A 14,604-nucleotide genomic window follows, 5' to 3' on the forward strand; every position below is an offset into this window, starting at 1 on the left:
TGCTGAAATAACTTTGACAAAGCAAATGAAACAAATAGCATAAGTCACCACTTCTCACCCAGGCCACTAAAGATAACATTCACTTAGGCAGAAACTAGGGATAGTTCATTGCTTCATGTAGCCTACCTTATATGTCTTCACCTGCTGCCTGTATGTATCTGTGTAGCTATCAGTTACTGGGGTCAGTTTACCCTTAAGAATTCCAATCATATACAAAAAATGTTACTTAACATAAATTACAAACTATTTTACTTTTAGTCAGGCAGTAGTGCTACAGATAGGGTATAGATTACCACCCACAACCACCTTGTATATGCTACTTTGACCTAGATAAGAAAAGTAGGTCATAGACTTAGTGTCACATGTCTGTCATATGACAATTTTTATTTCTCAGCAGACTGGGTAGTTGATTCCAAATGACAAATGTGCAGTTCTCGATTTTTATAATGTTGGTGTTGACACTGTAGTTGTTGCTTAATGTTTATGATTCAAATTTTTTCTGTATGGTGCATTTCGAAATTATTTTTATGAAACGTACAGTTATGCTTGACAAAATTGATAAGTTGGTGAGCAATCAATGTCTTTTGCAAACATTGTCAGCAGGCAAACTTTGCTTTTATTTAGTTTTTTTCAACATAAGGTTTTTAATGGGCATAGCATTATAGCTATAGGATAAGCTTGTGTGACAAGGTTATTTTTAGTAACACCCCAGATTATGCCTGTGGAGACTAAGCCAAACAGTTGCCTGGTTCATACACTTAACAGTGGTGGAGGCAACAGGTACACGTTTCCATAAATGTGATTTTTTCTCATTTTATTCACAAATTTGATAGTACCACAATGGTAAATAAGTGCTGGTCATTTTGTCACGTTTCATTGACTTTTGAGATTTTTTCAAACTGGTTAATTATCAAGCATGAAGCTTATTTTTCAGACACATGCACATATATTTCTGCAATGTAACCATGCTGATACATACAGATCCAGTTTTAACCAACTTCTTTTTGTGTGGCTTTTAGGAAAATATGAGGGGACTGTTTGTGGTTTTAAAGTTGTTGTAAACGGTTATATTGTATAAACTTTGTAAATTTTATGAATGCCTTAAAGGCATGCCCTTTTTTCCTAAAAAATAGAATAACATGTACTCTCTTTGCTGGAAATTGATTGCTTCTCTCATGGAAATGAAAGTAATATATCTACCTGATTTCCAAAACAGCAAGGTAATCATTAGCACTTGTATTTACTCAAAAATTGATGAAGATAGCAGGAAAATTCCTAAAAGGAACAACCTTTCAGACATATAGTGCCAGTTCTAGTGATGTTATCATCTTGTTTTCTATTTCCAATGCCAGTTCTAGTGATGTTATAGTCTTGTTTTATATTTCCAGTGCCATTTCTAGTGATGCTATAGTCTTGTTTTATATTTCCAATGCCAGTTCTAGTGATGTTATAGTCTTGTTTTATATTTCCAGTGCCATTTCTAGTGATGCTATAGTCTTGTTTTATATTTCTAGTGCCACTTCTAGTGATGCTATAGTCTTGTTTTATATTTCCAGTGCCACTTCTAGTGATGCTATAGTCTCGTTTTATATTTCCAGTGCCACTTCTAGTGATGCTATAGTCTTGTTTTATATTTCCAATGCCAGTTCTAGTGATGTTGTAGTCTTGTTTTATATTTCCAGTGCCAGTTCTAGTGATGTCATAGTCTTGTTTTCTATTTCCAGTGCCAGTTCTAGTGATGTTATAGTCTTGTTTTATATTTCCAATGCCAGTTCTAGTGATGTCATAGTCTTGTTTTATATTTCCAGTGCCAGTTCTAGTGATGCTATAGTCAGCACAGTGGGACTGGGCAGTTCTCCCTCCATCAGTAGTTTTGATGAACCTATGTACAGACCACAGTTTGCTAGAGGTCAGTGCCAAACAAATACTCTGTTGATATGTACATGGTTTTCATTGTAAGGATATAAGATCTTTCATATTGGCATCATGAATGACAAATGCCAATTTTGACTATGTAGTTGTTGGTTGGTTCATATATTTCAGTTGCTGTTCTGTAGCTTTGTGTTCAAAGCACAAATTAGCCATGAAGTTTTATAGACTGGGGTAGCGCTAACACTCGCCAATTTAGCCAAAGAAAGAGGGCTTGATTTGACATGTTTTAGCCAAATTATAACCATTTTGATATCAAATTGACAAAAATGTGGTGATTTGGCTTAGTGAAAAATAATTCTAGTGCTACCCCAGATAGATGTTATTTTTTATGTTGATTGTAACTTAATTTTAACATAATTCCATTACATAAATCATTAAGTTTCATGACCTCTTTTGTAACAGCACGAAATAATGTTAGAAATTATATCCAAAATTTAGAAAAAATTTGGTTTTGTTGCAAACCTTCTCTAATGTTTACAAAGTAAATGTTTAGAATTATATTGAAAATATTGCTTTTAACCAGAGGCAGCATTATCAATGTTTGTTGCTGCTCTGATATAACACTTAAACCCTGTTAACTAAAAAATAAGTTTAAGGATACTGAAAGTGTCTGCCAAAAACATTTCATTTACTGCTTTACATCTTTCTTTTGGGTAAGAGATAAATTTTTAGTGTTTAGTGCCTTATTTATGTGACATTTACATGTGTCATCTTATGAGTGAGTCATAATTGTTGAAGTAAAAATGGAAAAATCTGTTTCTCAGTTTCTCCTTAACCTGAGCACCCATGAAAACCATTTTAAGACCTATTTAATGGCACCATTTAATACAGATTTTAATACAGATTTTATTGTTGATAAAGCAGATGAATACATTTGTTTAAAGAAAATTTGTAATTATGGACTCATATCTACATAACAAAAATGTTTAAACCAAAATGACAGATTTAAAGCTCATACACTTTTGGACATACACTCATACACTTTTAGACAACTATGCCAATATTCGTGTTAAAATCATGTTTGGGGATGAAGGTATGCCCCATACTGATTGCTATCTCACTTCAAAATAGAAGGGTGTTAAAATGACGACAAAAACTTTGAGTTGCCTGTACTCATACATAGCAACAAATAAATATAAACATGCAACAATAAATATAAAGGTGATATTTTATATTTTTAAGGTTTTTTATTGTTTTTAATTGGCTCAAAGTTAGATGCATTACTGACTAATTAGATGCAGGAAAAATCTCATTTTTGGTATCTGGATGATAATAAACCCTTACAGCATACTTAAAGCAAACTCACAGATTCATGTTAACATCTCGATTTTAAATATGGCCACAGATCGTGTCCCACCACAGCCCCCACCCCCTATGCCAGGACCCATCCAGCAACCCCTACCAGGCACTGACCAGGACATTCTGCAGCAGTGGAGGGCACGGCGCAGGCTGGACCAGATGCAGGAACGCATACGACAAGGACATGGTATGCCACCTACTGGACAGGGATATGAGGTGTGTGGATTTTATTCCGTGTTACTTTGTGCCTACTAGGCCAAGATTCAGTGTCTGTTATGTAACCTTGCCCCTTCCACTGCCAACTTTTAACACATTATCAATTTCTTAGAAAATGTTTAAATGATGAAGAATTTACTATTTCATCATTATATTGAAAAAGCCCCTCTCTCCCTCCCCTCTTCTAGGCCCCAAAGCACATATAGTGCATTTTAACACAGATGTTTATTTCTATTTTCCTTTTAGTCCTCAGAGATTGAAAACAAACTGGCAGAGTTCAGAAAGAAGCTTGCAGTGTCAGACAGAGTACAGGAGTGTACTGGAGCAGGGACTGGCAGGCAACAGGGCCAGAGCTCTGGAACAGAGAGCAAGGAAAAGGTAAGGTTGGACTAGCAGGCAACAGGGCCAGAACACTGGAACACAGTGCAATGAAATGGTAATGTTAGGTCACAGGGCCAGAACTCTGGAACACAGAGCAAGGAAATGGTAGGTTTAGACTAGCAGGCCTCAGGGCCAGAACTGTGGAACACAGAGCAAGGAAATGGTAATGTTAGGTCACAGGGCCAGAACTCTGGAACACGGAGCAAGGAAATGGTAGGTTTAGACTAGCAGGCCTCAGGGCCAGAACTGTGGAACACAGAGCAAGGAAATGGTAAGGTTAGACTAGCAGGCCGCAGGATCAGAATTCTGGAACACATAGCAAGGAAATAGTAAGGTTAGACTAGCAGACCAAAGGGCCAGAACTGTGCAACACAGAGCAAGGAAATGTTAAGGTTAGACCCCATTCCCATAGATTTTAGATCTATCTATCCCTGTGGGGAGTCTCACTAGATTACTGTCAGCTTAGCCGGCTTAAGTGTCTGTCCCGCCTACTAAAAGCTGTAAAGGGGTAATTAACTATGGTGCGCGCTCGGGTGACTGCAATTTACCGTGAACCCCCAGGGAGTTAGTTCGATCTAAATCTAAATCTCTGGATCAATCTTAATCTCTGAGATTGCACCCTTAGACTAGCAGGCCTCAGGGCTAGAACTCTGGAATACAGAGCAAAGAAATGGTAAGGTAAGACTAGCAGGCCACTGGGCCAGAACTGTGGAACACAGAGTAAGGGTATGGTAAGCTTTGACTAGCAGGTCACAGGGCCAGAACTCTGGAAAACAGAGCAAGGGTGTGGTAATGTTAGACTAGCAGGTCACAAGGCCAGAACTCTGGAAAACAGAGCAAGGGTGTGGTAATGTTAGACTAGCAGGTCCCAGGGCCAGAACTCTGGAACACAGAGCAAGGGTGTGGTAATGTTAGACTAGCAGGTCCCAGGGCCAGAACTCTGGAACACAGAGCAAGGGTGTGGTAATGTTAGACTAGCAGGTCACAGGGCCAGAACTCTGGAAAACAGAGCAAGGGTGTGGTAATGTAAGACTAGCAGGTCACAGGGCCAGAACTCTGGAACACAGAGCAAGGGTATGGTAATGTTAGACTAGCAGGTCCCAGGGCCAGAACTCTGGAACACAGAGCAAGGGTGTGGTAATGTTAGACTAGCAGGCCACAGGGCTAGAACTGTGGAACACAGAGCAGGAAATGGTAACGTAAGACTAGCAGGTCACAGGGCCAGAACTCTGGAACACAGATCAAGGGTATGGTAATGTTAGACTAGCAGGTCACAGGGCCAGAACTCTTGGAACACCGAGTAAAAACTTGCATTTCAAAAGCTATTTATCTGTTATCCAAAACAAATGCAGTGATTTAGTTTTTGTCTAACCCTGTCTGTAAAAACCTTTCAGTGGTTATTTGTTTCAGTGCATGCCTTTCTTAATAAAATCTTGAACTATGTGCCAACTTGAAGCTGTTTTTATCTTCAGGCAGACAAATCGTGTGGGACAGAACCAGAGAGCCCAAGGTCAAGGTCAGCCCCATCCAGCCCTAAAAGAGCACACCAAGGTTTATCAGCCGCACCCCAGAGACAAGAAGGAACCCCTAGGGCTAGTCATGCCCATTCTGCCCCCTCTAGCCCTATTGCCAGCCCAAGTGTGCAGAGGAAGCAATGTGACAGGGGAAGTGTGTCACCCCACTTTCATCTGCTCTGTGATATTCTGCCTTGTCCACACAGTCCTAAAATATGCCCTGAAGATGGCAGCAGCTCCCAGATATCTAGTCAAGAGCAACCAGAAAGGGAACTTGAGTCTCATTTGAGTGACAGTGAAATAACACGTAATTGTACTTCCTCTGCTGCAAATAGAAAATGTAAAGGCAGGAGTAGGAATCTCATAAAATACTTTGATGAAAGTGATAATGTCCAAAAGGAAAAGCAATCCAAGACAGAAACTGATACTTATCTGCCTCCACTGTTACATGGAAATATGACTGACAAACCTTGTAATGAAAAATATGGCAAGCAAACTCCAAAAAAACATTTAAAGGAAAAAAACTATACTTTAAAAGAAAATTATGTCAATAAAAACTTGAAAAATGAACCCATTAAAAGTACCAGATATAAGGAGATAAGCAGAAGTGCCAACAGTATAGGTAGATCACAGTGTTCTAGGTCAATGAAAAAGAATGGTATGCCACACCCAACACTAGCCAGCAGTCCCAGACACAGGACCAAAGTTGATGTTTTGCAGTCAGCCATTGGAAAGGTGATACCACTTTCACATCAAAGTAATTCTTTCTTTTTATGATTGCAGTAGATGAATACATATTACCTCAAGGTGCAGTAGACTGCCAGGTTTTTAACCTAATATCAACATGAAAGGACTTCATCAGGTGTAGATGACCTCTATTTATCTTGAGGTCATTGGGTCAAAGGTCAAGATCACAGCGACATTCAACACAAAAGCATTGTCTAACCAATAAATAGAAAAAGGTTTGCCCTGCTGGGGGGCATCTGTGTTTGACAAGCACCTTTTGTTTTTACTTGTTATGAATGCGATGCCAGTAACCTGATGAATAACTCTGCTTTACAATTTGGTATTAACTTGCAGGCTGTCAGTGACCATTTGTTTCGCAATTCCACAGCCAGCAGTTCCAGTTCTGGGGCATGCCCAGCAGAGCAGTCTGAGGAAGGTAAGGGGACACACACACAGTCACCTCTAACACAACTGAAATGTTTTGCATCTTTACCTCGAGTCACATTTTGTTTTCCCCCATTTGCTGAATGTTTCTGTCTATGACTGTCTGAGTTAACCTATTTTATTTGTAAACTTTGCAGCAGCATCTGATACTGGAATCCATCTTTTATTTCAGAAATCAGCGTGGAGTTGTCAACTGATGACAGCGAATTTCATGAGGATGAATTACTTCAGATGTTGAGGTCCAGAAGAAGGCATTATGAGAGTCAGCTGAGGTAGAATTGAAATTTTTGCCACAATTGTAAACATTCAAAAATTTTATTGCACCCCAAAGTGAAGCATATTTTTGGCCATGATACTGAATTGTGGAGACTTAACAAAACACGCATGTTCTCAGCATGTTGGTTGAAGTAGAAATTAGGTATATGCAGCAGATGTGGTGTATTAAGATACTTGTATATGGGCATTTTTACAATCCTGGGCACTTTTCAGATTTTCCCACATATTGCTAATTAACAAATTACATACATATGATCAAAGAATTCTTTTATCACTATGTTAGAGAATGGTGTAAGTGAAGATAAACACTGAAAATAGAAACCAAATATCACCACCGAGTCCGAAGTTATGCTAAAGCAAAGTCCGAAAAATGACCAATAATTTTTCCCGTTTTAGTGATATGAAATAAAAAGCAATCTGAAATAAATTAAAACAGTGTTTGACATTGCATTTTTTTGGATTATAAAACACTCAGTAGTATGGTGGAAGCAAAAAAGTTTAAATATTGACAAGAGAGAGGTGTATCCTAGAAAAAAAGTCTTTTAATGGCATGCTGGTATTTCCGTTAAACGAAATGTCCATTCCGAAACAAAAATAAATTACTTTCAGAAAATATATCATAAAACATACAGTATAATTAACCATACTAATCATTATTTGGATGTATTGGTATTGTTTGTATCAAATAATGAAATCTGCAAGATGATCCTGGAGCTTGACATGGAGTGCAAAATAACCCTACTGTGTTTTTCCGTTAAATTTGTCCATTCCGAAACACTGGGTTTCTCTTACATAAAAAGAACATGTTGACACCTAGCCTGTAACAATATATATCTCTCTAAAGCCCAGGACATGTGATATTTATTTTTATATAAGAAAACCCCAGTGCACAGAAACACATTTAATTGTGGCCTTTTTTGAGATACTTGTTAAAAATTGTCCATTCCGAAACAAAGTACCTTTACATTGCCAATGTTATAAACAGAGAGAATGCTGTCTTTAATGCTGTATGTTTCACTTGACATAAGCAAATTACTGTTAGAGCATCATGCATATGACATAAAAATAATAGAAAAACATTTCTTCAATGGTATCTTTTTAAATTTCTATATATATCCTCAACAAAAAAATTCATTTTTGCGAGACAGCATCTTTTCTTTGGATCTACTAGAACTTCCATTGCATATTTTCCCAAAGTTCATGTATTTCAAAGTTGAATTAACAATTAACTGAAGAGATTATATCAGTATAAATAGAAATAAAGGCAATTTGGATGCTTTGTATCGGAAAGGACATTTTTTAACACATTGTCTAAAACACTTGTTTACTCTTTGGTCTGCTCATTTATTATTCATGAGGAAGAGGATGATGGGAAGCACATCAAATTTATGTAGAATATAATTTTGAATAATATGGCTTACCTTACTTTAAATATTTCTTACTTATGATGTACATAAAAGTATTCGAAAATAGTTATGAGGCTACACATGTTAAAGTTGCGAGAGTCAGTTCACTGGCACGGTTTACAGAGGTGCTTGCAGGCAGACACAGGTTATAATTAACTTCCTGTGATTATTTATAACATATACATACATCATTATATATATATATATATAATTTAAGCAATTTCGTAAATGTTAAATAAATGTCCATTCCGAAACACAGGACATATGCCTAAAAGGACATATTTAAAAATGTAATTACTAAATTTAAACCTGGACTTGTCAAATAATATTTTATACAGCTATGAGCTGTAACAAAAGGAAGTAGAATAGGGTATAATGGAGTGTAGAAGACTCTATTTTATGTCATGATCAAATACTAATGGAGTAACATTTAAAAAAAGAATCAAAAACTTTCCAAAATGACCAATTAATGTAATAAAAACAGTTCAGTTTTAATCTAGTTAACTCATATTTTGTCCAATAATTGCTTCACCTGTACCTTGTAAACCAACGTACTATGAGATTTAAGTGAAATTTCATAAATGTAAAATAAATGTCCATTCCGAAACAAGGACATGTCTAAAAGGACATATTTTTAAACATGTCTTTACTGTTGGTAAATCTGACATTGTCAAATAAGATTTTATACAGCTATGAACTGTAACAAAAGAAACTGGAATAAGGTATAATGGCGTAAAGAATACCTGGAATATATCTCAGAATCAATATTTAATAAAATAAAATTCCAGTAATGAATTACTAGTACAGAATAGACAAAACAAGCACAAAATGTAATAAAAAGACTTCAATTTTAGTTCAGCTTCCACCTATTTTGTCCAGTTATTCATAGACTTTACCTAAAACTTATAAACTCAGATACTACTTTATAAAAACAATATCATAAATGTTAAAAAAAATGTCCTTTCCGAAACAGGGATGTTTCGGAAAGGACATTTATTTTAACATGACACTGCAATTAGCACACATGTCTGTGCAAAATAATATTTTACACAATCATGAAGCATAACATAAAGAACTAATGCAAGGTAAAGTGAAGTACAGAAGTCCTCGGAATATCTCAGAATCAAAAACTTCATAGAGTCACATTTAATACTGAAACAGGAAAATTACAAAATATCATTGATTCGTCAAATTTTGGATATTTTCATCCATTTTTTTTGCAAATACATAAAAGAGCAATACTCTCTGAGTAAAACTAAGTGGTTTTTTGGAGATCAATACCTTAAATTATCATAAAAGTCACACACTTCAAGGTTTAGCTTATGAAAATTAAAAAAATGATTTTCAAAATTCAAATAATCATATCTTTATACATACACAAGGTTTTATCTCGGGATTGTCATTTCTTATACCCTTCAGGTCTATACTTTCAAGAAAAGTACAAATTTCAACACAATAATGATTTCTATTTTTGGCCCTTGGTGGGAAAAAAAGGAGCCCAGGATTGTAAAAATGCCCATATCTGTAACTTAACTAAAGACAATGTTTCATATTGTATATATCATTCATTGTGTTCAATGTATTAATATGTATTAATTCTATTTACAATGACACATGCTGTATTTTTGCATGACCAAGAGATAAAAAGTTTTCCACATTGTTTTGTTTGTCAAGGGAGGTGAATTGGGGGGGGGGGGGGGGGGGGGGCGGCACAGTCCCTGTGATCCTGCAGACCATGCTTGTCCATGTACCATTACTTTTTTCTGTTCATCACTTCTCTAGGGAGATTGATAATCTACTGGAACACCACTTCAGAGGAAGAGAGGGGCAACCATGAAGACCGCAAGCCAGTTCAGAGATGGGACATCAATGGCAAGGAAGTGAGGAACAGTTGAAATGCATCCAATTCCATGTCAAGTGACTGCTGTACATTTGATATAATTGAAGTGACAAAGTGGACTTTTGGGGATTTCAATTACAAGAAGCAGCATTGGACACATTTATCTGATATAGAAATAAAGATCTGATACCAGTGTTAGTAGTAGGAAACCATGCTGAGATAAATGTTTGAGTCCAAAGTTATTTATAAATTTAGTACTGAAATACTTGAATACACTGAGGTAGAACAGATCTGCTGTACTTCCTTATGACAATGGAGGACTTTGAAAAGCTACTCCACAGCTTTTGACTTGTCATTGCATTGTTTGTTTGTTTTACTTTGTTTTGTTTTTTATTTGGCCAAATAGTTCTTTAGTCCTTCAAACTTAACATCATGAGGAATGTTAAAAAAATTGTCATAACAGGTTTTTTTCTTCTGTGTGTTACAATGAAAAAAAATTGTTTCCTCAAGGACAATACCAAGGTAAAGGCAATAATGACATATTATTTATTAAATAGGCTCTCATATTGGTTTTGTGCATTAAACAATTATCTAATTTTTACAAAATATATCATTTTAAGCTACAAAAGTGTTCTTTCTAACACCTTTCAGAACAGAACTTCCATATCATTGCTCACAAAAAATTCTCTTAAAAATGTAATCAGTTTTAAGCGCCTAACATTTAATTGCAGTAAGCTACAAGGTGTTTCATCCTAATCAGTTTTCATGTTGACAAAATATATCATTTTATGCTCTTTAGTTCTTAAGTCCTCCAAACTTAACATCATGACACAAACTGGCATACAGCTCATAAAAATATTTGGAGACAAACTTCTGGTGATCCTGAGCAAAATGGATGTGTTAAACACTTTTAACATCAAGTGGTGTATAAAACTGCACTGATTCACTTCAGGAGATTGACAAATTGCTTAGGTATTAGAAAGATAGTCACATTAACTAATATATATATATATATATATATATATATATATATATATATATATATATATTTGTGATATAAATGCTATGCAGTTTTCATATTAATCAAGTGTTATAATAAAAGTTTTACATGCATAACACCAATATTAGAGATGTTTGTTGTGAATTTCAAGATTGAGGCATGTTCTTTTATATGTAATGATTCGTATATTCAACTCAAAAGTTGAAGCAATGTCAGATTGAAGGTTAACACAAGTGCCTCTTGGATATACTTCATTTTTATTTTATTTTCATGATGACTAGGGACAGCAAGGTTGTGTTTATTATTGGTATGTTGCATGCACACCATGGAAGACTGCTTGAGTAAGTCTAATTTACTAAGTGGTTGTCTGACATACAAGGATCACATCTGACAGACTAAGATAATGGACTGCATTGGCCGAGGAATGACACAAGATCGTTGGAAATTGGAAAACAACCTTTTTTTTTTTTTTTTTTTTTTTTTTGCAAATTCTGCCAGCTAGATATCAGTTTAACACTGACTGTGGTTATTTATTTGAAATAATCTGAGGAAGTGTATATTGTACCACCAACTATTATTTTTGGTTGGGATGGCATACTTTTATACAATTTAGTAGGCTTTTTAAAGAACTGTTTAACATCCCTTTTCTGTTGAGCCAAAGAAATTATTATGCCCCCAGTAATACTTTATAATCACAACAGAAATATCCTCAAGAATTGGACTAATTAAAACAAAAATTGACCAATTGAAAAATGACTAATCCAACCATATCAATAGAAATAAGAAGAACAATCATACACTACTACATGGGACCAATAATATATGGCTGATAAAACATAAAACGTCTGGAAGATAGAAAAGAAGAAACCTGAGTCAGTAGAGATGTGCCTTAGAGAAGGATGCTGCGCGTGCACCATGGCCTGACAGAAAAGTGAATGAGTGCATTCAGAACCAGTTGATCTGCAGACTAAGTATGGCCTAGATTTAATCCTTTTAATGACGCGTGTGGAGGCAGGGAGACCATCAGGGAATTAAGCTGCTTGCTTCAAAGCTGGGTCGGCCATATTAAGTCGACGGATCAGTTAGTCCACGGATCATCTGTTAATGCGCTCAACGAAACTTTCCTTATAGGGCAAACAAATATACATGTACCAACCGAACCCCCATGGCTTTCTCTCATAGGATAATGCCCGTGTTGTGTGAACTGTTGAGTTCCATTGTATACAAGGGTTTTTTTTAAAGAAAAAATAAAAGATGTGTCGATACAGAACTGCACCAAGTATCTGTGACATCCAGGAAAACAACAAGGCTGTTAACAGTGTTGAACCAAGGAAAAATTTCATGTACCTCCTTGGTAACACGTACTTCTTTTAGACAGGCCGTACCCGATGTTGATGTGAACATTGCTGATTTTTTGGAGAACTTTTTAAAAACCCTTGCCATCCATGTTGAATCAGTTTATTTGTTTTTTTTGTCTGTATATGTGCCGTTTTTGTTGTCTAGTTTTCAGTTTTTTTCTGTAATTTAATACAGCGAATGCAGGCATGAAAATGAATTCCAAACAATAGGCGAAATTTATTCTACGTGATTTTTTAACCAAGAAAAATGAATTGTTGTTGAAGATTTTAGGTATTTGTTCTTTGATCCAAGAGGTATGCGATGTATGTGGCTATGTTGTAATCGTGTGATCACGCGTATGCCCCATTACATCAACATATTGTAGACATTTTTATCTTTAATGTGCCACATGTCTCGCGATGTTATTACTTAATACCACACATTCCACACCTCCTTGAATTTGAACAATTCGGAAGAACTATACTTTTTAAGGTTTCTTGTTCACACAAGTCCAAATACAGTATATTATGTAACGCTGGAAGCCATTTTCTAAATCACATGACAAGAATTTTTGATAACAGTGATGCTCAATTTCGATAATCATTGACTCAAGTCCAAAATTAGACATGAAACTCAAGCCTGGTACTTCGACACTATGGTGTTCAAACAAAGCCGACTTGACTAAAACTGAAATATCGGTAATAATATAACGTTAGATCTAGACATGTGCATGAAGTTGATTGGGCGACTATTTCAACTCTAAACAACTTGTTTTAAACAGTTAGTTGCTCTATCCCTTTATTGCGATCTAGATTCATCTTAAGAAATGCATTTACTTACAGAGAAATTCTTTCTCAAAAATATGGCACTAATCGCTGGTTTTAAAAGGAATTACAGTCGATCATTCTCCATTCTTATACCGTTCCTAACTTGTTTCATGTCCTTCCGTCTTTTTTTGTTTCAAAAATACCTTCAATGATAAAAGACAACACATGTAAAATGGGAAATTTTTGCCTTCGAAAGAAAACGGATCACAAGAAATATCTGTTTGTAAGCTTGTTGAACACGATGCTTATATTTTATTTCTCAGAAGCAGGCTTTGATTTCTCACAGGTTTTTAAGTGCAGGTTCCTGTTGACGCTCCTGCACTTCCTTAGGGTCAACCGGTGCAGAACAATAATTGATTAGTTCGGCATAAGAAGGAACGCTAATCCAATAATTGCTCTACACAATCACACGGACACTTGTCCAAATAACAGATAATTGTTAAGTGCCCAGATTACCGAGCGTGTGTGTTTTAGCTATTATACGAGGGCAGGGGGCTGGTTATGCCAATGCATAGACCAGGCAAACCAAGGCAGGCAACTTTTTACAAATGATTGTAAAAGCCATTGATTTTTTCCTTTTCTTGTTTTCCTTTGTTATTAATCGCTTGTCACGCAATTTGTTTTTGTTTTCTTTTACCTGGCAATATTACTGCAATATTTCACAGCCACGAAACACTACTACTCCTTTGATTTACCTTTTCACATTTGTTCATATTTTACTTATTCTGACTAGAATAGGACACATTTTGCTTGAGACGGTGGTATTTTTATGAAGTCGGTTTAAGATGACTAAAAAGCTGGAGAAATATTGTTAATAAAGATACATTCATTGACAAAACGAGAAAATGACAGAAGTTACTAAAAAAAAACACTTATGCTTTGCTTGTTTTTATTTTTCTTACATGCAAAAACTATAAATGCAGGGGAAACGAAGAACAGTATAAGCGAACGCTTTACTAGGGTATTTTTTCAAACCATCTCGTAAACTAAAATCGAATCGAACAGAAAACGCCTAATGCAAGTATAAATCCGTTTTCAGGTGCTTTTATGTGGTCTTCTAAGGTGAGGTTGTAAATTGAAATCAGGAAAACTGCCTGGTCAGCGAGGTAATTACACGCCCTTAGTTGCCTGGAAGTGGTGTTAATTGGTATTGCCCAATTAATGGAAACAATTTTCATTTTCATCTGATTTCCCTCATTCAGATATTAAAGATGAGTTTGAAACATCTTAATGGGCTTTGAATGAAAATGATGAATGTTGATGCAAAGCAACGTATTTAATCTTTATTTTATAATTTTATATTTTTACATGTTATTATAAAAAGATACTTCCTGAATTGATAAATTGATGCTATTAACATGTATATATTTGAGAGAATAAAAAACTTGCTATATTGGTTCCGTCA

General features: G+C 35.6%; 2 protein-coding genes across 4 annotated transcripts in view; one reads left to right on the top strand and one right to left on the bottom strand.

The window, feature by feature from the left end:
* Window positions 1–316, bottom strand: part of LOC106176880 (uncharacterized) — a 2,289-nt gene extending 1,973 nt beyond the window's left edge. Inside the window, exon 1 of one of the 2 annotated variants that reach the window (XM_013559448.2) lies at window positions 127–316. The gene's annotated coding sequence lies outside the window, so the exon portion shown is untranslated. The remainder of the gene's footprint in view (window positions 1–126) is intronic. The other variant, XM_013559447.2, reaches the window with a different exon arrangement.
* The window catches only part of LOC106176878 (uncharacterized), a 23,139-nt gene extending 12,477 nt beyond the window's left edge, over window positions 1–10,662 (top strand). For both annotated transcript variants that reach the window (XM_013559442.2, XM_087016699.1), the window contains exons 7-13: window positions 1,809–1,909; window positions 3,278–3,447; window positions 3,694–3,825; window positions 5,301–6,077; window positions 6,423–6,504; window positions 6,685–6,784; window positions 9,977–10,662. In XM_013559442.2, coding sequence (XP_013414896.2) covers window positions 1,809–1,909; window positions 3,278–3,447; window positions 3,694–3,825; window positions 5,301–6,077; window positions 6,423–6,504; window positions 6,685–6,784; window positions 9,977–10,031 — 1,417 coding nt within the window. In that variant the 3' untranslated portion in view covers window positions 10,032–10,662. The remainder of the gene's footprint in view (window positions 1–1,808; window positions 1,910–3,277; window positions 3,448–3,693; window positions 3,826–5,300; window positions 6,078–6,422; window positions 6,505–6,684; window positions 6,785–9,976) is intronic.
* Window positions 10,663–14,604: the final 3,942 nt, after the last annotated feature.

The sequence above is a fragment of the Lingula anatina genome, chromosome 7 (assembly GCF_051362555.1).
Source record: "Lingula anatina isolate TDL-2025a chromosome 7, LinAna3.0, whole genome shotgun sequence".
Lineage (NCBI taxonomy): Eukaryota > Metazoa > Brachiopoda > Lingulata > Lingulida > Lingulidae > Lingula > Lingula anatina.